The 24,077-nt window shown below is 46.7% G+C and overlaps 6 protein-coding genes across 17 annotated transcripts in view; 2 read left to right on the plus strand and 4 right to left on the minus strand.

Moving 5' to 3' along the window:
* Positions 1–9,673, plus strand: part of LOC108029140 (protein cappuccino) — a 35,099-nt gene extending 25,426 nt beyond the window's left edge. For 10 of the 11 annotated variants that reach the window (XM_044093990.2, XM_017101263.3, XM_044093994.2 and 7 more), the window contains 5 exons: positions 2,244–2,416; positions 6,872–7,733; positions 7,883–8,893; positions 8,999–9,302; positions 9,362–9,673. In XM_044093990.2, the coding sequence (XP_043949925.1) occupies positions 2,244–2,416; positions 6,872–7,733; positions 7,883–8,893; positions 8,999–9,302; positions 9,362–9,479 (2,468 nt within the window). In that variant the 3' untranslated portion in view covers positions 9,480–9,673. Of the gene's footprint in view, positions 1–1,046; positions 1,442–2,243; positions 2,417–6,871; positions 7,734–7,882; positions 8,894–8,998; positions 9,303–9,361 lie in introns of those variants that run through there. The other variant, XM_017101264.3, reaches the window with a different exon arrangement.
* Positions 9,674–9,929: 256 nt separating this feature from the next.
* Positions 9,930–11,917, plus strand: LOC108029300 (probable RNA-binding protein EIF1AD). Its single transcript, XM_017101503.3, has 2 exons — positions 9,930–10,208; positions 11,514–11,917. Exons 1-2 carry the CDS (start codon positions 10,040–10,042, stop codon positions 11,828–11,830), a joined length of 486 nt encoding a protein of 161 aa, XP_016956992.1. The 5' UTR covers positions 9,930–10,039; the 3' UTR covers positions 11,831–11,917.
* LOC122818812 (accessory gland protein Acp29AB-like) lies at positions 10,341–11,270 on the minus strand. Its single transcript, XM_044094056.2, has one exon. It carries the CDS (start codon positions 11,203–11,205, stop codon positions 10,396–10,398), a length of 810 nt encoding a protein of 269 aa, XP_043949991.1. The 5' UTR covers positions 11,206–11,270; the 3' UTR covers positions 10,341–10,395.
* A 494-nt stretch (positions 11,918–12,411) lies between the features above and the next one.
* On the minus strand, positions 12,412–13,164 carry LOC108028937 (accessory gland protein Acp29AB-like). Its single transcript, XM_017100956.3, has one exon. The coding sequence runs from the start codon at positions 13,162–13,164 to the stop codon at positions 12,412–12,414; it is 753 nt and encodes a 250-aa protein (XP_016956445.1).
* Positions 13,165–13,797: 633 nt separating this feature from the next.
* LOC108029139 (centrosomal protein of 97 kDa) lies at positions 13,798–17,329 on the minus strand. Its single transcript, XM_017101262.3, has 8 exons — positions 17,065–17,329; positions 16,472–16,632; positions 15,954–16,411; positions 15,541–15,899; positions 15,221–15,481; positions 14,961–15,137; positions 14,450–14,888; positions 13,798–14,388 (listed from the first exon to the last, which is right to left on the minus strand). The coding sequence occupies exons 1-8, from the start codon at positions 17,069–17,071 to the stop codon at positions 13,836–13,838; spliced, it is 2,415 nt and encodes an 804-aa protein (XP_016956751.1). The 5' UTR covers positions 17,072–17,329; the 3' UTR covers positions 13,798–13,835.
* Positions 17,330–17,656: 327 nt separating this feature from the next.
* On the minus strand, positions 17,657–23,030 carry LOC108029137 (tubulin monoglutamylase TTLL4). 2 transcript variants are annotated; one of them, XM_017101260.3, is made up of 8 exons: positions 22,880–23,030; positions 21,287–21,924; positions 20,030–20,471; positions 19,590–19,961; positions 19,338–19,524; positions 19,105–19,275; positions 18,034–19,042; positions 17,657–17,957 (listed from the first exon to the last, which is right to left on the minus strand). In XM_017101260.3, exons 2-8 carry the CDS (start codon positions 21,896–21,898, stop codon positions 17,799–17,801), a joined length of 2,952 nt encoding a protein of 983 aa, XP_016956749.1. In that variant the 5' UTR covers positions 21,899–21,924; positions 22,880–23,030; the 3' UTR covers positions 17,657–17,798. The 2 variants fall into 2 exon arrangements, with proteins under 2 accessions (XP_016956749.1, XP_016956750.1); XM_017101261.3 differs by lacking the exon at positions 22,880–23,030 and adding an exon at positions 22,316–22,566.
* Between the last annotated feature and the right edge of the window lie 1,047 nt (positions 23,031–24,077).

Raw genomic sequence — 24,077 nt, forward strand, 5'->3', positions numbered from 1 at the left:
GTCCTTTGGACGCTGGCAAGAATTATTAAAGTATCTTTGCTTTGCAGGAGTTCCTTGAAATAGGAAATTTTATTTAATACTTTTGCTGTATCTCATTAAAAACGCCTTAATGTATATGATATTTTTATTAAAGAAAGTATCTTAGTTTTAGAGAAGTTCCTCAAAGTAGGACGTTTAACAATCAAGTAAACACCTCGTGGTGCAGTTTAAATTTATAGATTTTAGATTTAAAGGCTTCCTACCAATGCGATTTAATCTATCACTGTTCACATCAGTTTCATAGATATTATCAATCTGCTTCCTCAGCTATTTAAAGTTCTGAAAAAAGCAACACTTCCCTTGCGGTAAGGGTTATTAAAAGATAAGGCCGTTGGAAAACCAAAACAAACCTGCAGATATATAAAATGGAAAAAAACGTTTGATTCAGTTCAATTTAGGCTGAAATTTAACCCCAATGATTAAACAAAGTAATGACGTGCTTGAAGAGCTCCTAGTAAATTTAGACAAATGATTCAATGGGAGAGAGCGGTGAAACCCTATAAAAAACAAACCATGACTGATAAAGCAGGCGACCTTCCCAGGGCCAACTTATATTATTCTATTTTTCTAGTTTTCGCTCGCCCAACAACTGCAATCTTATCTATACACGGAAAAAAACGTTTACCCTTGCGTATTTGCCTAAACTGCTTGTACAAATCCCGAGGTTAAGTATTTTTCTAAAAATATTTCTTAATGGGTAACAACATTATTTTGTTTGAAATAGTTTTAATAATAAGTGTTTCAAAATAAGTTTAATTAGTACAGGGTCTGGTAAAGACGTCGACAATGATTTTTTTTTAATTTAAAATTCGTTCTTTTTTCTTATTTTTTAAACTACTTATATTTTTTCGTTGTGCAACAGAGGTTGTTGAGAGTGCCGCAGTTGTCATGTTCAAGGCATTGATAATGTTGATAAGTTTTGACAACATTTCAATTTTTTTGCGCTGATCGAAAAGCACCCTGGCGAATTCGCGTAGGCAGTTTTAATTTCTTGTTAGACGAAGAAAGTTCAGCTAGGTCTGTCGATCTAGAGGAGATACTTTTTAGTGTACATATATGTCCAGTGCCCTGAGCAACGTTTGGTGTTCTCTGCTGGCCAAGCAGCCATCGAAGGAATTAGGACTCGCATCCGAAGGGGAATCGCAATGGCATTCCCAGGAGGATGTTCCCAATCTCCCACCGCATTATCTCAAACTAATGTCATTGGCCGCCTGGCGGGCGCAGAGAACTCGATTTTCCCGGGGAAAGCCAGGGCAAGAGGAGCCACCACCTGATGTCGCAGGAATTAGCCTACGCATCCGACGGATACGCATTGACCTGCTCGAGATCCCGACCTCTGACCCAAAACATCTGCTCCGGCTGCTCTTGCAAGCTGTTTCCCACTCACACGCTGACAGCCAGCGTAAGTTTGTTTCTTTTCTCGATTTTTTGTTGGCCAAAAGAAGTTTGTTTGGGTTGTTATTTGGTTTGGAAAGTCTCTCGGCTAGGGGAAAAATAAGAAATTACAAAGGTGAAAGGTTAAAAACAGTTTTGTGTATAGTTCCAAGAAAATATAAAAATCATAAATAAACTTCAAAATTAATTTTTTTTTTAAGTACAAAGATAAAAGCAGAGATATATAGATATTTTAAGTACATTAATGTTACTCTCTACCCCTTACTGTGACCTAAAATCTGTACCTCTTTATTAATTTTATTTTTATTATTAGTAAACCCTTTTAACAACCAAAAAAGAATCAAAGATTCAACTTTGATAATTTGTGGACACATTTTTAATTAGCAGGCTTTTCTTTGTTTATCTTATCGATCTATTAGTCATGGGACTTTAAAGCAAAAAAGACGTATGATGATTAAGGGGACTTAGCTAAGTTCGTAACTGCACAAAAAAACTATTTAGTATACTCCAATTCATTGATATAGACCAATAATAACGATAAGAACAAATCGTAGGGTATCTGTTCTGTGTCCCCATCGATTAGCATTATTTCTCGGCCAGACTTTACCCCAGAAAATTATTTATTCCACATTTTTTAGGGCCCTCCGCCTGGGAATCGGCCCACCCCAAGCGTCTCTCACCCATAAATCTCTCTGCTTAGTGACTACAAATTTCTTTTATTTTATTTTTCGGAGAACGAGTGAATAAGTGGACCAGCTGTGATCAAAGTTATTTCATTCAGTTACAACTGCTTCCTTCGCTTCTTTCAGGTCAAATGCTAATAAAATGGCTAATCTCAACGATGCAGAGCAACCCGAGGAGTTCATCCAGCGACGCCAATCAGGAATTATTTAGTTCTCTAGCGCTGCAGTTCTGCAATAATCTCAAATACGTCGGCGTCCTCAAGCAGATCTCCAATGAGCACTTGGATTGCGGATTTAGCGTGAGTTCAATGCACTTTTATTCCCCGGAAATTGGTCATCTCTTTCGCGAGGAGGGGTCCTAACTGAGGGGTGCTAACAGGGCGGAAGTTGCCACGGCTTCGCCGGAAATGATGACAGCGCGTTGGGCTTGGACGGGGAGAAAAGGAGGAAAAATCCGGGCAAAGGGTTAGCAGATCCAAGGGGCAGCTAAACTAACTTTCAAGTCATTAGCGTTTCAGGAAAAACTATTGATAATGACTGTCGCTTCAGCACTGGGAGAAAGTTCCTACGCGAGTGTTTTTTCTTAAAAAAAAAATATAGGGATAAAGTATTTAAAATTCCATTTTATTTTTAGTATTAATAAAAGGTGTAAGAATTTAGTTACTAGTGAATGATGCTTGTAGAGATATAACTTCTTAGGATGAACTAAAAAATTAAAAGATTCTTTTTATTTAAAGCGCCATCAATATTTTAAAATATAATTTCATCACATTTTGATGGTCCTATTAAAGTCACTTTCCAAGCTTTTAATCTGTGAATTTTGACAGCCTAATCGTGTCTAATTTTGCCAGTGCTCTGATGGTCTGGACTTGGCCCGAGGCCTCTTGGGCGCCAGGACCTTCAACTTATGGCCTCTCCGCATAATGTTACTCATACGCAGCGTTGTCCGTCGCTCGTCGAAGTCGCAGCGAAAAGTTGTGCAAAACTGAACCGCAAAGTTGTGCCCGGAAATTAGCAATTCCATTGCAAAAAAACGAAGGCAGAGTGAAAAAACGTAGAATAAAAGGCAAGACCCAGCCTGCGTTGCACTTTCATTTAACCGAGCTACAGCGGTTGTCCATCGGACCCCGGCCACGCCCCCTGGCGCCCCCGCCTGCAAGTGTCAGAAGTTGTTAAAACTTTACAGTCGGCAGCCGTCAACTATCAAAAGCCAAGTTCTCTTTGCCAGCATTAACAATTTTACGCTCTCGCTGTTGATTTTGTTGTTTTGCCGCATGCGAAATTATGAAACCCGAGCTGGACACTGTCAGAAAAATATAGGTTTACTAAAAGGATTTTTTAAAATCCTAAATACATCTTTAGAGTTAAATAAATCTTATATACAATTACTTAAATGAAATACTCCCAATACTAAGATTAGAAATAACTAGGGTATGTAAAAGTGCCAACAAGTATGCAGTAACAATCCAACTTTAAAGTCATATTATTTTGTTGCATACTTTTAGACAATACTATAAGCGATTTTAAATCTTCTGTAATTTCCAAAAAAAAACTTCGTTTATATAGAGTTACGTTCTAATTTCAAAATGTAAACCTATTAAATTTTTCCAAGTGCAAGGCGAAAACCGAGACCCTTAATATTAGCCTGCTAAAATGCCCGTTTCCTTTTCATCCACTCGTTCTTTGTCCAACTCTTTGGCAACCATCTGGCGATGGTCATCTTCATCTGCCGGGCCTAATGGACTCCATAATAGTGGGCCATATCATCGGGTGCAGTTTAGGCTGGCATTTGCCATATACCATTTACCATTTAGCATTTAGCACTGCTCTTGACCAGAAAGCTAAATAAACAAGCAGTTCGGGAAGCAGGCGGAAGGCTTTAATTGCCCAGCAGAAAAAGATGCCCAAGAAGCTGGCCCATTTACATTTCGAGGCCTGTAAACCGAGACCCAGTTAAGTGTTATTAGACAGGCGACAGCAGGAACAGCAGACCAGAAATAACGACAACAACCAAGGAACAACCAACAACCGACAACGTACAACAACCAAAAGCCACCGCAAATAATGAAGCACTAGATATAGCCCTCAAATTAGTTTAGGCCAAAAGTTTTAGCCACAGCAGCTTAACCTCAAATCCCTGAGAGGCCCAAACATAAGCACATACACACAGCCCAACGAGGGGGCGGGGCCAATCGGGGGAGGAGGGCGGCAGACGACACCGTTAAGTGATTTTCTATGTGATGATACTTGAGCTCAAGATTATGATATCACGAATTTCTTCAACTGGCTGCCAAGCAGATATATTCTTGGCTATATACATATATATGTGTGTGTCTGGCGACGTCTCCGATGTCTCTGAAATTTGTTCGAACTTTTCGGGCAACAGGCCAGCTCACCAGGGAGCGAAAGAGGGGGCGACTCGGTGTCAAAGGTTCGTTGTTCGACTTTGACTTTGGTTGGTGTTCTATTTGTACAGTACTTTGTCGCTGTCTGGCATTGAAATCTTTAGCTTCTAATTAACTTTGATTAAATAAGGCGATACAAAAATCAAAGGTTTTGAGAACCTTTAAGACGGTGTCTAGAAGTAGGCAGTGAATTCTTTCGAAACATTTGCATACTTTTAGGCAAATTTTGAAAATCTGTTGTTTTTAAACCTTTCAAGGCGAAGTTTAGGACAAAAATCCGTGGAGTTTGGAAATCCCTTAAGATGATATACTAATTTATTGCATTTTAGGTACAGTCTAAAAATTTTACGCAATTTTCTGGATATTTTCTAGAGGTATTACTGTAGCCTTACATTTTTTTATGCCGAAGTCCCTTCTGTTTCTTTGTGTTATTGTTGCTGCAGCTCATCGAAAGTTTGTGCGTTTTTATTACTCGCAGTCGAAAGTTTTCCCCTTCCCCATCGCACAGAGTATTCTTTGGGTTCTGCCGGAACAAACGAAACTTTGATGCAGAAATGAGCAAACTGGATTTGAATGTGCAAAATGTAACTACTGGGAGTTCGTGTTCATTGGTTTGTTGGTCTGCGAGTTGCGTACGCGTGTTCGATTGTTGTTTAACTATATAAATTACACATCTAAATAAATATATACACGTGGCTGATGGGATTAGAGTGAGCAAAATTCGACGATGTTGTTGTTAATTAAGTGGGAATTGGGACACAACCAGGCTGACAGGCTGTTATAATCACTTATTAAGTTGTGAAATCAAATATATGTAACCAGTGTTGTAATTCCGTTCAATCCCCTTAACTGTTTTAGTCTACTTTCGGTGATTTAGGAATATCTGAAAAACTTTACCTTGTGGAATCTCCCCAACAACATTTAAACTATATTTTCTCAGCCAATTCTCACCTTTTTCCCATTTTTTCACTATTGCACTTTGCATTTTCCGCTAGTTTGCTCACCTTCATATGGTCTCTTATGGTTAGGTTTCCCTTTTCTTTTTGGGCTTAGGTTTTCGGGGAGTGCTGGGTTGCACTCCAGTTACTTGTGGGTTTCTTGGGTAACTCCGGTCCGCTTCGGCTCTTTAAAATGTGCAAACAACATGCAAATCGCCGGCAAACACTTGGGCACAAATGGTGAAAAGTGCGATAAACTCGACTCTGCCCCTGCCTCCACAAGGATATACCCCTAACGGAGTTACAGCCACACACTGTGTGTGTTCAGCTACGAAATCAGCCATCGGGGCAGGATGTTGCACTTGATTTGCATTTGTCAAGTTCCCAGTTCTTTGACTGATTAGCGTTGACTGCCTGAATGTGTGGCGTGTATCTATGTCTCTATTTAAGCACCACTTGTTACGGCATAATTAAATTTCAATTTTAATTGCATTTGTCATCTTTGTGTCACTCGGTGAAGTGTCATTTACGCGGGCATTGGTTCTCCTTCTACCTTACAGGCAAATTTAACTTATCGAACTTAAACTAGCCATACATAATTCTGGCATACTTTAAACAATAACGTTTTATGCTATTTTAAATCTTGAAGCAGAAAAACTTTTATTCAAGTATATTTTATTTTCCTTCTTTATTTTTCCTTGTCAACTAGGAGGTACAATTCCCACAGTGGGACTGAAAAGTCAACGGCGACATGCACCATCAAAATCAAAGGAGTTTTACATGCTAAGAAAATACAAGAACATTTCAGAAAAAAGCGAACTTAGGTGCTTTTAAGCTTTCTCGCTTGTCGCACACTGGAGACCACTTGCCGTCTCTTTCCCTGCCTCTCAGGCCGTCCTTTTCTTTTATTTTCTCTCCCACTCGACTGGCAATTAGAAGTTATTGGTAGCATATAAGGGGAATAAGGGGGAAGTAAGCATTGTGTGTTAAGAGGGTGATAAAAAAGAGTTGCAAACGTTTTAAAAATCCATTATTTTATTATCATTTTAGACGATTAATAATTGAGGATTTTTAAGGCAGGTTTTAAGGTAATCAAAATTTTAATTATGCTTCCAAAAGGTTATGGAAGTTTTTCTCTAAGGGTTCCTGTAACGAAAGGGTTATAATAGGGAAACATTTCAAGTGAAGCTTTTTTTTTTAATTTACCATTTTTTATGTGAGAAAGAAGTTAGACCTTGTATCTACACCTATTGTAATAAATATATTTTTAACGAGTAAAGATGAAAATGTTTCTTTATTAGAAGGATTTAAAATGCATCAATGCATGAAAATAAATTGATTCCTACTCTCTATCTCACTAATATGGAAATCAGATCTATTAATTATATTAATTTTGTTGCCAAATCCCCAGCCCTATGAGATGTACCAATGGACCCACACGGAGCAGCCGACGACATCGCTGCCCCTGACCCCTGGGAAGCTGGACAAGGTGGCGGCCTGGCCCTTCTCCAGCACGCCGTCCGGGATCCGAGCCCTGGAGTCGGCTTCCTTGGCCTCCCTGGGCGCAGGTGCAGCGGGCGGATCGTTGGCCACCGTTGCCACTGCAACCACTGCATCCTCGGACAACCAGAAGACCCTGCAGCAGATCCTCAAGAAGCGACTGCTCAACTGCTCAACCCTGGCCGAGGTCCACGCGGTGGTTAATGAGCTGCTAAGCAGTGTGGACGAGCCACCGCGTCGTCCCTCGAAGCGATGCGTGAATCTCACCGACCTGTTGAACGCCAGTGAGGCGACTGTGTATGAATACAATAAGTCGGGGCTGGAGGGTGGTTCGAAGAGTTTCTCGGATGCGGAAACTCAAACGGAAGGGGAGGATTGCGATGGCACCTGCACATGCGGGCAATCCTCAAAGAAACTCAAGCCTGATGGGGAAAACGCAAAGGAAATTGAGGAAAATAAGGAAAAGGCACCGGCCATGGCCCCAGCCCCACCTCCGCCGCCTCCTCCGCCGCCACCCGCCTTTGGAGTTCCTGCTCCCCCGCCGCCACCGCCTCCTCCTCCGCCGCTGGCCAACAGTGGAGCACCACCCCCTCCGCCACCTCCTCCCCCCGGCAGGGGCAATGCACCGCCCCCACCCCCACCAGCGCCCATGGAAGGAGGCGGGGCGGTACCCCCTCCACCACCGCCCATGAGTGCCTCCCCTTCGAAGGCGCCGATCTCCCCCGCGCCTCTTCCCGACCCCGCCGAGGGCAACTGGTTCCATCGCACAAATAGTAAGTGCCCTACTTCAATTTTTATCACTACACTTAATAAAGAATCATTTAATTAAAGTATATTTACTATAATTTACAAAGGTGAAAAAGAAGAAGATAAAATGTAAGAAAATATGTTAAACCCAATGTTAATCATTTAATTTTTCCAGCTATGCGCAAGAGCGCCGTTAACCCGCCGAAGCCCATGCGTCCTCTATATTGGACGCGGATCGTGACGAGTGCTCCGCCTGCGCCACGCCCCTCCTCGGTGGCCAATTCCACGGATAGCACGGAGAACAGCGGGAGCTCTCCGGACGAGCCGCCGGCAGCGAATGGCGGAGAGGCCACGCCCACTGCCCCGCCACCCACCAAGGAAATCTGGACGGAGATCGAGGAGACGCCGCTGGACAACATCGATGAGTTCACGGAGCTGTTTTCCCGCCAAGCCATGGCTCCGGTCAGCAAGCCCAAGGAACTGAAGGTCAAGCGGGCCAAGTCCATCAAGGTTCTCGATCCGGAGAGATCCCGCAACGTGGGCATCATCTGGAGGAGCCTGCACGTGCCGTCCAGCGAAATCGAGCACGCTATATACCACATCGACACGTCCGTCGTGAGCTTGGAGCAGCTGCAGCACATGAGCAACATCCAGGCGTCGGAGGACGAGCTGCAGCGGATCCGGGAGGCGGCCGGCGGAGACATACCCCTCGATCACCCCGAGCAGTTCCTGCTGGACATATCCTTGATTTCCATGGCCAGCGAGCGGATTTCCTGCATTGTCTTCCAGGCGGAGTTCGAGGAGTCCGTGACCTTGCTGGCTCGAAAGCTGGAGACTGTGTCGCAGCTGTCGCAGCAGCTGATCGAAAGCGAGGATCTGAAGCTGGTCTTCTCGATAATCCTGACCCTGGGCAACTACATGAACGGGGGAAATCGACAGCGGGGCCAGGCCGATGGCTTCAACCTGGATATTCTGGGCAAGCTGAAGGACGTCAAGTCCAAGGAGTCGCACACCACCCTGCTCCACTTCATAGTTCGCACCTACATTGCGCAGCGGCGAAAGGAGGGAGTGCATCCGCTGGAGATCCGACTGCCGATTCCGGAGCCGGCGGACGTGGAAAGAGCCGCCCAAATGGATTTCGAGGAGGTGCAGCAGCAGATCTTCGATCTCAACAAGAAGTTTTTGGGTGAGCTTTGAAGATGCGTTTGGCGCTTGGTGGGCTGAATAATATTGACTACTTTGAGGCACCTTTATCCTCCGCTTGAATTAATCATAAATTCCCACTTTTCAGGCTGCAAGAGGACCACAGCCAAAGTTCTTGCCGCTTCCCGACCGGAGATCATGGAGCCCTTCAAGTCCAAAATGGAGGAGTTCATGGAGGGGGCGGACAAGTCGATGGCGAAGCTCCACCAATCGCTCGAGGAGTGCCGCGAGCTGTTCCTGGAGACCATGCGGTTCTACCACTTTTCGCCCAAGGCCTGCACTCTAACTCTGGCCCAGTGCACTCCCGATCAGTTCTTCGAGTACTGGACCAACTTCACCAACGATTTCAAGGATATCTGGAAGAAGGAGGTCACCAGTCTCCTGAACGAATTGTAAGTTGATCGGGGCAACTGCGTCGTAAGCAAGCTAATTCCTATTTCACCCCTTCCAGGATGAAGAAATCCAAGCAGGCCCAAATAGAGTCCCGTCGCAACGTCTCCACCAAGGTGGAAAAGTCCGGACGGATCTCCCTCAAGGAACGCATGCTGCTGAGGCGCAGCAAAAACTAGTTGGTTACATAGCTCTAAGCAACGCGATAGCATATATTTTTTATTCCTAGTTGCTTTTTATTACACTATTGCTAAGCAAATTTCTCGTTAAATGGATTCATTCTCCACTAATTGTTAAGTTACAAAATTGTATAGAAACTCTAACGCAGGCGTGGCTCTACAAAATAAAATGTCCTCTTGCTATTGTGATCGTACTTTTTCTGGAGTTGAATTGGTATGGTAATTGATAAAGGTAATGGCTACCTGTTACAAAAATGATTTGTGTGAATTGGTTGTTTTGCTCCTGAAACATAATCTTCAAATAAAGGAAGCATTGTGAAATAAAGAAGAAGCATTTCAGTTTAAACAACGCGCGCAGTTTTACAACACTGATTTAAGTCGTAAACGTTAGTTATCGTTTGTACCGATAGACGATAGGCCTTGTGCGCAGTCCGGCAGCCCTGCAAAAACAGCTGATTAGGCGGTTATCGATACCATCAGGTGGTGAAGTGCCAAAATAAAACAAAAATTGTCAACAAAAGCGGGAAAATTTCGCCAATTTCTTAGTTAACCCACTTAATATGCACCGATCCCACCCGAGCATCAGTCGCCGCAAGCACCTGATGAAGGAGATGATGGAGGACGACTATGCCCTGCCCACGGAGAACCAGCAGATCGCGCGGGTCCTCAGCAGCCGGGGGAACAATCTCCACGAGGTGGAGACGGCGAAGCTCGAGGAGAACTTTCTGGGTGAGTGCGGGAAAGTCCTGGGAAAACCCCAATTACTATATGCCATGCTCAGTTAAGGCAACTTCTCATTGGAAGTCCCGCTTTAAAACAACATAAATGTTTGTATTTTCAGCGCACAATACATTTTTATTTATCATTGGTTCTGAAAGGGCCTTGGGCCACCCCCAGCCGTGCTACTGATACTACTTTACCAGTCATCATCTGCTTGGCAAATAAACTTATATTCGGTACTGCAGTAGTAGTATATCATCTCATAATCATTGTTTATGCAAATGCACCTTACATTCCACCTGGAATCAGGTTCATCCGATGCCCAGTTGAAAAAGGAAGCTGCCCTGCCAGAAGCCACGGAAACGTGGTCGTCCTGCCGAGACAGACAGTTGATTCCCGTCCAGAAGCGTTCGGATGATAACGACTTCTTTGACTTCACCAAAAGCAGCTCTTCCCTGTCCTTAAAAGTGGCCAAATGGCCTCCCATTTCTCGGCACCTGCTGGCAGCACCATACCAATTCAACTTAATATTCCGTTCGAAATAGAAATATCTTGAGCCTATCAGCTCGAATTTCGGCGGCGGGCTCTTCACCGTCGTCACAGCCCTTGGTTCCAGCGATGTTTCGTTGCTTGTCAGGATCTCCTTAATGGCTACCAGTTGGCTGTCTAGCCTTCCCAGTCGTTCCTCGAAGTCCTTGGATGTGGCCTGCTGCTGGGTTTGCATAGCGGTTACGGCTTCCTGCAGTGCAGACAGCTGTGCCTTCACCTGGTTCTGGTCCGACTTGGTTTCGTTGGCTATACCCGCCTTGCAGGCGTTCCACTGATCCTGGTTTTCCGCCACGTAGTCCATCACCGCCCTCATCCTGGAGAACCAGTGGCCGTTGCAGCGGCTCTCCAAGTCCTCCGATTGACTCGCAGGACTCACACTATTTGGTGTTCCTGCCAGCGATCTATTGCGATCCCCGACAATCAGCACGGACAACAGAACGACTGCCAGCCTGAACATTTTCGTCCTTATCTCAACCGTATTTGCAAGACCAGCTTAAAAACGCTTCTGCAGTTCAGAGGCTTAGCGGCCTGACTTATATAGCGGTCTTATCATGTTTTTTGAGAAGCTTTGATACCTTACTGAATAATCTTCTGAACCATAGATAAGGGAGATGGCAATATTGAAAGCACCGCATTATTTTGGGAATCTCCCACATATGTATGACCAGAAAGAAAATTAGCTACTCCATAAAGCGTTTATATTCTTTTGATTTTTACCTTTTTAATTGTAGAATGATATAGCCTAACAGACTTTTACTCTTCCAGTTTCAATGCCCAATAAGTTCCGCAAGAGCATGTGGGTGAAAAGAGGCGACTTCCTGCTGATCGAGCCGATTGAGGAGGGCGATAAGGTCAAGGCCGAGATCTGCAAGATACTCACCCCTGAACATGTCAAGGAGTACACGAAAGCTGGAGTGTGGCCGGACAAGTTCACCAAGAAACCTGCCCAGGAGGAATCGTCCAGCCAAAACCAAGACGACTCCGATTTCGAGGATGACCTTCTGCCCAATACCAACCGCCCCGTAAACCAGGAATCCTCCTCCGAAGAGGAAGATGAGGAAACATCCAGCGACGAAGACTGAAATTCCTCGTTCAAGTACAAAATTCGCCCACGTAGTTAAGGTTTTTATACAAATTAAACAACTTCGTTAAGAAATAATCTAAAGAAATCTCAGATGTTATGCCCTCTTCGGTACTACCAAGTATATATATATATTTGATCAGGATTTCTAGTCGAATCGATCTAGCCATTAACAGTGAGATCATAAAAGCTACAAAAAGCTCTGCCCACTTTCTTAAAGATTTTGGTTTCATATTGTTAAACTCGGACTTAAGTAATCGGCTCTACGCAATCTCTGAGAGCGTCGCTTCCCTGCTCGCTCTCTTTATTTCCCTTATCTTGGCACCCGACCAAAGCTTGATTTCCTGTTTTTATTCCGTACGAACATATTTATATTTTTATAAATACATCAGTAACCACCCTTGTCAGGTGAAATGCCATGAAAGGCTGCACAAGCTGCACAAAGTGTGATCTGAAAAGACGTATCAAGCAAATTCCTGCTAAGTTACTGCTATAGATAATGCCAATACTTGAGGCGAACACTGATAAGTTCCGGATGGGCATATATTTTCTAGAAAGCTTGGATAATTAATAACTAATTTTTCAAAACTCATCATCTGCTCGGCAAATGAAGTTTCTGTTCACATTGTGACAAGTGCGATATGCCATTTGATAGCGTTCATCCAAGGCGACGCACCTCTGGCTATCGTTGTTGATTATTGGTTCATTTGGTAACCAACTGAAAAAGCGAGCTGGCTTGCCAGAGGCCAGGGACATTTGGTTGTACTTCTTAGACAGACAGTTGATTCCCAGCCAGACTGGAGATGATAAAGACACTTTTGCTTGCACTAAAAGCATTTCTTCCTTGTCCTTAAAGGTCGCCAGGTGGCCGCCCATCTCACGACATGCGTGTGCTGCACCGTACCAATTCAGCGTAATGTTGCGTTCGTAATAGAAATATCTTGAGCCTATGAGCTCGAACTTCGCTGGAGGAGCTTGCTCCGTCGACCCAGCCCCTGGCTCCAGAGAGGTTTCGTTCTTTGCCAGGATCTCCTTGATAACTTCTAGTTCGCTGTCCAGCCTGTCTAGTCGTTCCCCGAACTCGTCCGAGATCTTCCTTACAGATGCGTGCAGTCCAGACAGCTCTGTATTTACCTGCTTCTGGTCCGTGCTCGTGTCGTTGGCCGCAACGTAGTCCATCACCGCCCTCATCTTAGTGAAAAAGTGGACGTTGCAGTGCGTCTCCAGGTCCTCCGATTGGCTCACTGGACTCGAATCTTCTGGTGTTCCTGCTAGAGATCCAATACGATCCCTAGTAATCAGCACAAAGAGCACGATGATGGCACGCTGTAACATTTTTGCAAACAGGAAAGTCGAATAAGATCAGCTTACGCTGATGACTGAAGCTTCAGGGCTCAGAGCCCAGCTTTTATAGGTATCTTATCGTACTTGTTCAGGACCTTTGACTCTGTTCTGCACATATTTTCTTACACTAAGTGATTACACACCGAAATCAAACCACGAACTTATCATCCTTATGACAAGATTACACTTTTAATCCGCGTTAAAATGGTTTTCTTAATGCTGTATTCCACACAACCATTTCAACGCTGATCAACTGAATCAATGCAAAAAAGAAGCTCACTCCCATTTGAGTAGTTCGTAAAAACCATCCACGCCAATCTAGTTTTTTAGATGACAAACGGTAATGATATATTTGCAAAAGCTTGTGTAAAAAGGATTAAGTCACCCGTTTATAACTGCTCCAAACCAAGAACATCTTTTGTGCCTTACAAAAATTTGTATTTACGATTTTTTCATAGGTTTTCTTTAGTCTCGCACCATCACTACTTCTCAAGAATGTAACAAAAAATTGTGTTTGTGGAGGCTGCTGCTACTTGAAGGGTCTTGTAACCGATCTAGAAATGGTTGCAAAAGCTACACAAATGCCTACTGCAGGAGGAATTAATAAGCGCTGAGATCGATCCGTAAAGCGTTTAAACTCCTCATTTATTAACTGCGACTTTTCAGGCTTCCTTCTCGAGGTGAGCCGGGTCGTCGGCCTCCTTGAGGCCATCGACATCGTTCAGTTCATCGATTTTGGGGCAAGCCAGCGCTTCGTGCTTCGTTTCCAGAGCCAAAGTCGATGGTCTGGTCTTGGTGAAGGGGAAATTGGTGAGATCCTCGATCTGTGGTGTGTGTACGGCTATGAGGTCCGTCTGGGTGGAGCTGCAGTCGATGATCTCGGCCTGTTTCTTGATAGCGTCCTGTGGCAGGTTGCACACCATCGTCAGGCAATTGACAATGGTTCCGATCGAGCTCTGCAGCATCTGAACCTGGTCGGTGAGCATGGTGCATCTCTTGGCCAAGTCATTGACCACGGCGGCAGAGTTCTGATCGAGACTCAGGTGGCCAGAGCCTCCGCCGTTGGCGTCCTCGCCCTGTTCCGTGGGCTTGGGGTCCACCTCCATGGTGGACACCTTCTTCCACAGCGCGTTGATGGCCTGCATCTGCAGCTGCTGAATCTTGCGCTCGTTCTCGAGCTGGGCCTTGGTCAGTAGCATGTCCTTGCCGAGTTGCCTGGGGAGAGAGAAAGGAGGGTTAAAGTGGGACTAAATACACCGGAATATGGACCACCTACTCGATGTACTCCTGTGTGCGTCGTCGCTGCAATCGCTCGGCTATGTCCTTGTTGGTCTTCTTGCGCGTATGATAGCCCCGCCACATCTTTTGGATGGTAACGGCCGAGGACTCCGTCACGTGCTCAATCAACCGATCCTCGCAGTTCAGACTGTTGTCCACCTGCTGCTTTACCTGCTCCTGCTGGTGCATCTGCTGCTGCTTTTGGGCAGCCATCTTCCTGATAGCCCTCAGTTTCTCGATGTTGATCTGCTCGCCGTCGTCGTCGGTGCTAAAGCCACCGGAGTCCACCAACACTGCGGATGACTGCAGCTTCTCCTGCTGCTGGTGCTGCATTTTATCGCCGCTAGATTTGGTGGCCATTCTCCGTGGACTGCTCGTGGGGCTCTGGTTCCTCTTCAGCTGCGGACTTCGCACTCTCGGCAAGTTCAGTTTGTTGTCTGTACGGCAAAAAAATCGTTAATGAGAGGGGATGTATCGTGTTGAAGTCTTGACTGTGTACAACTGGCCACCTTTGTTCTTGTTGACCTTGGTCTTGTGCAGCTGCGAGTTGAGAGCGGAGACCGTAACTCTTTGGGCCACGGCGGCGGGACAGACGTCCGGACTCATCAGGGTTTCCGGAACCGGGACCATCTTCGAGGCAGCCGCCAACGGGCCTCCAGATGGAGTTTGACTGACAAACGTTTGATCTGTGGAATGCGAATCTGATTTTAAAGTCTTGTTTCTAAAATCCCTAGCCTTGGTTCACTTTCAGTTTCTCAAATGTTCTCACCGTTGTAAGGATTAGGGGTTATATTCCTAGGCGTGGACTCCGTTGAGTTGTAGGTCTTGGTAGTCACGCTGCTGGACATTCCGCTGCCGGCCAGCGAGAAGCCCTCGCCATCGTTCTTGATGTTCTCGATCAGCGAGATGCTCATCTGCAGCGAGTGGTTCGCAGAGCCATTGTCTCCGACGATGCTGTTGTTGCCGCTGTTCCCGTGGTAGCTATTGGCCATGGACTCCGGCGATCCCTGGCGGCCACTCAAACGGGAGACTGAGTGTAAATAGGAATTAGCCATAGACAAACGGTAAGGCAATGAATGATGAACTCACATCTGGGCGACTGAATGCGACTCGTGGGCTTTTTGCGATGGGATGAGGGGGAAGTGCTGGCGGAACTATTGGCGTTATCCAAGATCTCCTCCTGCAACTGGCGCTGGTGATGTTGCGCCTTGCTGAGGATCAAACGCAGCTTCCTGTCGTTCTCGTTTTCCAGGGCTTTTCCCACCAGCGGGCACATGGAGCTCAGGTATTTGGCCAGACCCGACTGCTCGCCCACTCGAAACTGGCGACCACGTCCCTGGCTGTAGAGCCACTCCGCCTTCAGGCTCTCGATGGGGTCCACCACATAGCCGTCGATGTACTTCAGGCTCATGCACCAGTTCAAAACGAAGGGTCGGTAGTCAAAGCCACTGCAAGAAAGAAGTCATTACATTTCCACTTGACAGTTTCCGAAGCTAACTCACTCCAAGCTGTTGGTCATGTTCACACAGGGATTGTCCGAGATGGAAATGCTCAGCAGGTTGCTCAGGTGCGACAGCGTGCAGATCTCGTTGAGGTCGTTGATGCCATTCTTGGCCAGCGTTAGGGTTTCCAGAGAGGTGGGCAAATACTTATCGCACTGCCTCAGATGCGTCAGGCGATTCCCGTGCAAGTAGAGCTCCTTGAGATTGCGCAAATAGGACACGTCCGAGATGCTGCCGATGCTGTTCTCGGCCAGATTCAGCGACTCCAGGCTGACGTTCGTGTTCAGGTGCTCGATGGTCTTTATGTTGTTCCCCTCCAGGTTCAGCACGCGAAGGTGGAGGCACTCCTTCAGGCCCTCGATGGAGAGAATGCCGTTGAAGGAGAGGTTCAGTTCTCGGAGGCAGTGCAGCCGGCAGACGCCATACATCCGCAGCAATTGGTTCCTGGCCAGGGAGAGCTGTGAATGCAGGATTTCAGTTACAATAAGCAATTATTTTCACGGCTCTCTGCTAGTCACCGTTTCAATCTTGAGGTACGAGTCTATATTGTCGATCTTCTGCAGCTCGTTCTCGTCCAGGATGAGCTGCCGGATGCTGTGCGCATCGTCCTGCTTGGGCACCTTCTTCAGCTTCTGCTTGGACAAGTTCAGGATGTGCTTCTCCTCGCCGCTTTCGTCGCCTGTTTGTTTGGGATAGCAAAATGAAAATATAGTTAACTATATATATATTTAAAGAATGAAGGTCCCTCGTAGAATAAAGTATTTATTGAATTTTTTAATGGGAAATAAAATATAACCTTTTAAAGTCATCAGGGATTTCCACCTCTGCAAACTCGAATTGGAAAAGTATCGCATAACAGACGCCCCAATGTTACAGAATTGATGACTTCATCGGGGGCAGGACTTCCCGGAGGATGGGCAGGAGGTTAGGGCGCAGGTGCGTCCTTTTCTGCCAGGACCCTTAGCCCCCCACTGCCCCCTGACCCAAGTGGCACCCCACCCCCGAAAGTAGACTGCAAATTCCCATGCAGTTTCCACAATGCGATTCCCATTAGCAAGACCCATAATATGGAATAAAATGTCCCCCTGCTTAATATTAATTCGGCTCTTACCACTCATTTTGCCGATTAGAGGCCGAAATTCCAGCACTTCTGCTTCCTGCTCTTCGAATGGCTCTTGGGCGAAAAATCAATGGGCCACTTCTTCTCCTCGCGACGTTGTGCTCCTGAGTCCTGAGTTACCCAGCCCGGATATTCCGATCCCAGGCCGTTTGCGCGCCTCCGGCTTTATGATTCAGTCCACGCCATGGCCTTAAATTTAGTTTTTAATTTAGCGCCGTGCAACTATGTTCTTGTTTATTATTATTTTATGACTATCGATACACTGCGAGGCGTGATGCCGTCATCGGCGGCTTGATTGCACAAGGCTATCGGTGCAGGAGCTATCGATTTCACCCCGCTTGCCTATCGATTGGCAAAAGCCCGCCTTGTTTAAATTACTTGCAGTCACTTGCTAAAGAGCTATAATCAACAATTCAGCATATTATAAATCACTTTTTACAAATATCACACCATAAAATGTGCCTTTTGTTTATTCACTTTCAATTGGTCTAATTCTGTAGGGATCAACTTAAGCAGTAATGGCATAACACAAGATACGATCCTAACCAGGATGCAATCTGCCGGGTTGGAGGCACAAGGACGATCGGAGTTAAGTAACTTTATTGGGTGCAGACAATTCCAAAGTGAGTTTGAGCGGGATGCGGGCGTTGCAGTGAGCCGGGAACGGAAACGGAAACGGAAGTGGGATTGTGATGCTGGTTCGATGTGAATCGTCAGTTGTCATCTCAGGACTTGATCTCGATGCAGGCGTCCGGACTGGGCAGCACCACCTCGCCGTTGTCCACGGCGGCGGGCTTGAGCATGGCCATCGTGGCGGCGCCGTCCAGGACCTCATCTTTCCGCACGTGCAGCATATCGATCTCGGTAAGTGCCACATTTGGTTCCTAGATAAGAAATATGACTTGAAATTGGGCTGCAGAAGCGGTACGGAAAGGGAAATGCATTGAATTGATCGTTCACCTTCTCCATGGCGGCGTCCGAGACCTGCAGGTGGTACTTGTCCCGGCAGTAGCGCGAGAGCAGGGCAATGCCCATCTCGCGGTTCTTGGCGTACTTCGTCTCCCAGGCATCCAGCAGGCGGTTGTAGTAGCGGGCGTTCTCCACATACCGCAGATAGACATGGGTGCCGGCGGTGGGGAAGATCCGCTCCAGCGGCTGGCAGCGGGCCAGCTCGTCCTCGGCGACGATGAGGCAGCGCACGTCGTCCGGCAGCAGGTTGTCCAGTATGGTGTCCACGTACTCCTCGCGGAACTCGATGCTGCGGTTGGTGTACTGGTTATGCTTGCGCACCTCCTCCGCCGTCAGGCAGGTGGTGAAGATGCGCTTGTCGTGGCACAGCGGGCCGGCCAGATTCAGCTCCTCCAGGATCTCCGCCTGCTGGCGCTCGTTCAGCTTCGGCGGCACCTGATAGAGCGCCGTATTCAGCACGGCCTGTATGAGCGGACCCTTCACGTGCAGGTCCAGCGGCAGTTCCGAGTGCAGCGACGGCGATATGTTGATCTCCAGCAGCCAGGGCACCAGGTTCTCGTCCAGCAGCACGTCGAAGCCGAACAGCTCGAAGCAGTTGTAGCGGAAGTTCACATTCTGCCGGTACATGCGGTTCAATCCCGACTCCCCGCTCACGATGCCCTTGATCACCAGGTTCCGCAGCGTGGCCCACAGGCGCTTGGTGTTCACGCCCCGGTTCTCCAGGCAGGACCACAGGGACTGGAGGGTCCACTTGTGGCCCTGGCAGGCGTTGAAGTCCTCGTTCTTCGCGTAGTTCTGCGAGAACTTGTTGATGCTGTAGTTGGTCAGGTGCATGCAGCGCTCGTCCAGGTTGCTCAGCTCCGAGCTGTACTTCACGGACGCGAAGCGCGCCAGTCCATCCTTGTACATATAGATGCGGAGCGGGTTGATGGAGGTCAGCACGACGTACAGCCGCATGTCGAACTTGTTGTCGTTGATCAGCAGCGGTCGTTCAATGTACCTGCAGGGGAGGAGCGATTCTCATTAGGAGGAGCACCTGATGGGCAGGATGTGGGGACCTACTTCTGAACCACCAGGGGACGGTCCTTGGGGAACTGACTCCACTTGTTCACGATCCGTATGCCCGTTCCTCGGGCACTGGCCGGCGGCTTAACGATCCACTTCGTCAGCTTGGAGGCGTTCTTGGGCCACACCTGGCGCAGGCTCTCCAGGTCATCGGGCATTATGTAGGATCTGTTGGGGCACAAGGGGGAAATGTTTGAGATGGTGAAATGCCCATGAGGGGATGCCCTCACTTTTGCATAAAGCCGAACTCCTTCTTGCCGAATTTCTTCATGTTGTTATAGATGCTGCGCCACATGGTGTCCTTGCGTCCGATGCGGAACGAGCCGGGTATGTGGTTGTACTTCTGGTGCGACCGGATGGTCCTGAAGCCGGGGCTCTTCATGTGCTTCTCCCACACGGCCATCCAGTCGGTGGTGTCTGCAAGGGGAAATGGGGTTAGAAGGACTGCAGTGTGGTCGTCGTACCACCACTCGTGGACGCACTCTTGATGATGCGGAAGCCAGAGTTGAGCACCACGCGCTTGACAATCTTGGGCATCACGGGACTGAGCTTCCATTTGAGCACTCGGTGCAGGGCGGCCGGCATCGAAGGACCCTTGTCCGCGTGCGAGGTGAAGTTCAGGTACGGGGGGACGTGCGGGAAGAGGCTGGGCGAGAGGATGGCCTCCGGGCGGAAGTAGACCGACGCCTCCGACTCCGTGGTGGCCACCGACTCCTTCGACGGCGTCTTCTCCGGCAGCAGGCGAGTGTGCTTGCTCTGGCGCGTCTCCGTGTTGTCCTCCTCCAGGAAGAACGGCGTGCCCACGTACTCCTCCTCCGAGTCCGAGTCGTCGTAGTTGTTGATGTCGTCGATGGCTAAAAAGGGTAATGAAAGTTGGGTTTTTAGAGGCTTTGAGGAACTCGCTAAGGTGAGGTTTCCCTACCTGCACAGGGATCATCCTCGTGCCTCCGGTCGTGGTCGTGCCCGGCCCCCTTGTTCAGGGAGACCCCCACGTACGCTGAGCTGTGATCTCCGGCGGAAATCCGCTGGCTGTGGAAGGGCTGCTGGCTGTTCTGGGGCGCATGGGCGTACAGGGAGGCGTAGAGACTCGTCTCCAGGGCGCTGGCCGCCGACTTGGTCAGCCCGTTCTGGGTGAGCAGCCTGCTCTTCTCCTCCTGCTGCTGGGCACTCAGCATGCTGCTGCCGTGGAACGAGTTCACCACGATCTTGCTGGGCGGCGACGGCTTGAGGGTCTGGGTGCTCGGGCAGGACAAGCTGGCCGGGGCCACCTTTCCCTGGCTGGGCGGACTGAGGCTGGAGCGCTTGGGCCCGTTGGCCGCCGAGTTCTTGACGAACGCCTCCTCCCTGGCGCGCTTCAAGAGCATCTGGTTGGTTAGTGGGGCGGAAGCGGAAACGCAGTACATGGAACACGCAGGCGGAAAGGAAGACACATAAAACAGGGATATGCAAGGGATCAGGAGGTTTGTGGACGAAACAGGATATTTTGAAACGTGCTTGATGGGACGCAGTCGGAAACTATAACTACTTGTTTTACTTTACTTATTTTACGAGTGAAAGTGAGTTGAGCTTCACGCTTTACTTTTCTTATAAAAATTTGTTTTGCTTTTTTTTAATACAGATAATCATTTTTTAAAAATTAAATCCTTTCGAAAATATTTAAATAATAAATTTAATATAATAAATAAAATCTTTTATGTTATTTGAATGTAAAAAATATTATGAAAAAGCTAGTGATTGATTAGAATAAATATGAAATTTATGCAGGTAGAACTTATTAATTTGCAAAAGCCAAGGAAGTTAAGAAAGCCAGAACTGCGCTAAAAAAATGAAGTTGATAGAAAAAAATAAAGGCATTTAAATAATAAATACTATTTTCGTTTTAGGAAAATAAAGTACATATATTATAAAGAATATACAAAAGAATACTCAATTTATAAGGATTCTTTTTGTTATATGAATAATAATATTTGCATTGGTTCTAAAAATATCTAACTACACAAATACGATAATTAGGGTTTATCTAGAATAATATCTCAAATTCACGTTTTTAAAGCTGAGTTATAAGTAGTATCTAGGAATTATTTTACTAAAGGAATAAATTCCTAAAAAAAACCTATAAACCAATACATTAAGGTACACATAACGTTCACTTAGGTATGGACAAATCAGCTCCGCTCACCTGGACTTTCTTGTAGGGCTCCGACTGGAGCACGCTGTTGGCCACGATGGGCGAGGCACTGGAGGCCATCGAGGCGACCTTGGGCGGGGAGTTGTTGGGCGGCGATCCCCGGATGACAATGCGTTGCCCGGCGACCTTGGAGGCTCCTCTTCCTCCGCCTAGGGCGGCCACCTTTTCCGGCGTCAGGCGTTTTCGCGGCGAGGGCGGCGACCTCTGTTTGGGCGGCGAGGAGCGGGCGGAGGCGGAAACGGAGGCGAAGGTTGCACCGGCACCGGCACCGGAAATCGATCCTCCGCCGGCTGAGCTGCGATGCTGCGGCGCGCCCGACTGGATGATCCTGCCCTGATTTCGATTCGGGGAGGCCAGGTGCGGCTGCAGGTGGTGCGCCGAGGCGGGCACGTGGTTGTGGTGGGCCAGCTTCTTGCACATGACCATCTTGTCCTTGTACAGCTCCACCTCCTCCAGCCAGGACTCGTGGAAGTCGAGGATCTCGATGCCCTTGCCGCTGCGCTGGTGGGCCTGGTTGGTGTGTCGTCCCGTCAAACTGTGGTTCTCCTTGGCGGCAGTTCCCGATCGGGCCGACGTCGTCCTCTTCTCGGTCATCTGAGCCATGTTGAGTTCACAGGTAATTTGGATAGCTGCAAGGGGAAGAGAGGGGGTTCAGGCGGGGCAAAAACATCTTGGGGCTCTACTCCTAAGCTCTACTCCCAAGGATGCCTTTTCCTACATTTATAAATTTTTTTATTTTTTATATTTAACATTTATAAATTTATTTATTATTTTAATTTCTAGCACTTTTTAAGTATTTTTTTTTTAAATTTCTAAATGTTTTTTTATTTTATATATGGTTTTGGATTTTTAACACTTTTCTAGTTACTTTTGCGAATTTGTTAATTTATTTTTGAAGAAGTTTGATGTACTTTTTTAAAAACATTTTTTTAATGGGTTAGATCTTATGGGGAAAAAAAAATTGTATAACTCTTTATAAGTTTTTAAATTTTTTTTAGAAGGGCTTTGTCGATTTATTACTTGTTGTTCGCCAATTTTAGCTAATTATCTTCTCTGTGCAGATTAAGGTTGGTGAATTCTTGAATTCCTGCAAACTTCGCTTGAATTGGGAGCACTGTTTGAGTGTCGCGTTCGACGGATTTCGAAAGTGGGTTTTCCGAATGGGTTCAAGGTGGTCGGCTTATTTTTTGGGTGGTGCAGGTTATTACTTCACCACTCGGGCGGTGCTGGTGTGCGCGGCGCGGCGGCGTGTCAATGGCTGGCTATTTTAAAAAACTCATGGCACGGCACCAAGATCAACCAAAAAAAAAGAAAAAAAGCGAAAAATGCAGAATGCGGGGCACACTTCGCTCATCGATCGCCGATCGATCAATAACAAAGAAATGCGTGCCAAAAAGAGGAGCGGACGAAAATAAACAAGACTTTCGCCTTCACTGGCTGCGCACGGCAAATTCAAACGGCCAGTTGGCGCGAAAGGCGCGTCTATCGTTATCGTTCCTCCTGCTGCTCTCCACAGCCGGCTTTTCGTGCAGCGGTGTGCGTGTGCGTGAGAGCGGCTCTGCGCGCGTGTGTGTGCGGACTCACCTTAGTGTTTTTTATTACATGCGCACAACGAATTTTGTTCAATTACACAAACAAACCGAGAATTAATGGACAGTTATCGACTCGCCGACTCGATCTGAGCGTTTTGCCGTTCCCCTACGTTTCGGTAGGGTGGTTCGATTCGCAGATCGCATGGGGCACGTAGGCTCTAGAGGGTGCGGGTTGGTCTATAATCGACCCACCCCAGTATTTGTATATTTCACTGGAGGTGCCGGCTGCATGTCCCTGGTGTCCAGCAGGCAGTGGCCAAAGCTCCGGCTGGGGTCAGCAGCTGACTGTGGGCAGGGGCGACTGACTGACAGGTGGTGGAACCGATAAATTAGTCCAAGTCCATCCTTCATCCGCTGGGGAAGAGGTATTTCTCAGTCGATTTCGCGGAAATATCACATTTGTTTTGGTTCTCACATTGTGGATCTTGCTGTACCTGGCACCAAAGAGTACCTTGTACCCAATTGATTTTGAAATACTTTTATCGATTATTGGTAGGTGCCACCAGACCTTAAAAATGTTAACTGCTTTTCAAATTTAAGCGCGGGAAAAGTATTAAAAGGTAGGAAGTACGAAGGTTCGAGTCCTTACTTGAACTCTCCAAAATTGGATAGTTAGCAAGGACTTGAACCTTGATTTAACACAGGACAAGTGCTGCCCATTTGTGGCGGTCTATTCAAAAAATAAAATTACCCGCAATTCTTTTAATCATTTTCAGAATGATAACTACATATATTTTCCCTTTTTACTTTGGAAAATTGTTTTTAATTAAACAATCTATGCTTAGCCATTTGCAATGATTAGCTTGATTCTTAAGAAAGCTGAATTGGAATCAAACAAGGCAAAATCCAACACCTGGAAATCTTGAAGTAGCTGAAAAATCACTGGGGGCAATTTTCAAAACAAAGTTTTTAGATTAAAACATAACACACTTCAACCACCCAATAGTAAAGCCTTTCATTTAAACTAAAATTGTGCTAGACAATATTCGGCAAGGTCTTCAAAGTGGTCTGAGCTAAAAACAAAATAATAGTTTTCATAATTGAGGTACTAAGATTATATATATATATATCTTCCGAAACACAAACTAATTGACTCATCACCAACAACACAAAGTAATAAAGTGATTAATTAATAGGCCATAAAAGTAAGCTAAAAAGTTCATGTTCAGATCCCGGAGATTAACTGGTCA

Source organism: Drosophila biarmipes, chromosome 2L (assembly GCF_025231255.1).
Source record: "Drosophila biarmipes strain raj3 chromosome 2L, RU_DBia_V1.1, whole genome shotgun sequence".
Lineage (NCBI taxonomy): Eukaryota > Metazoa > Arthropoda > Insecta > Diptera > Drosophilidae > Drosophila > Drosophila biarmipes.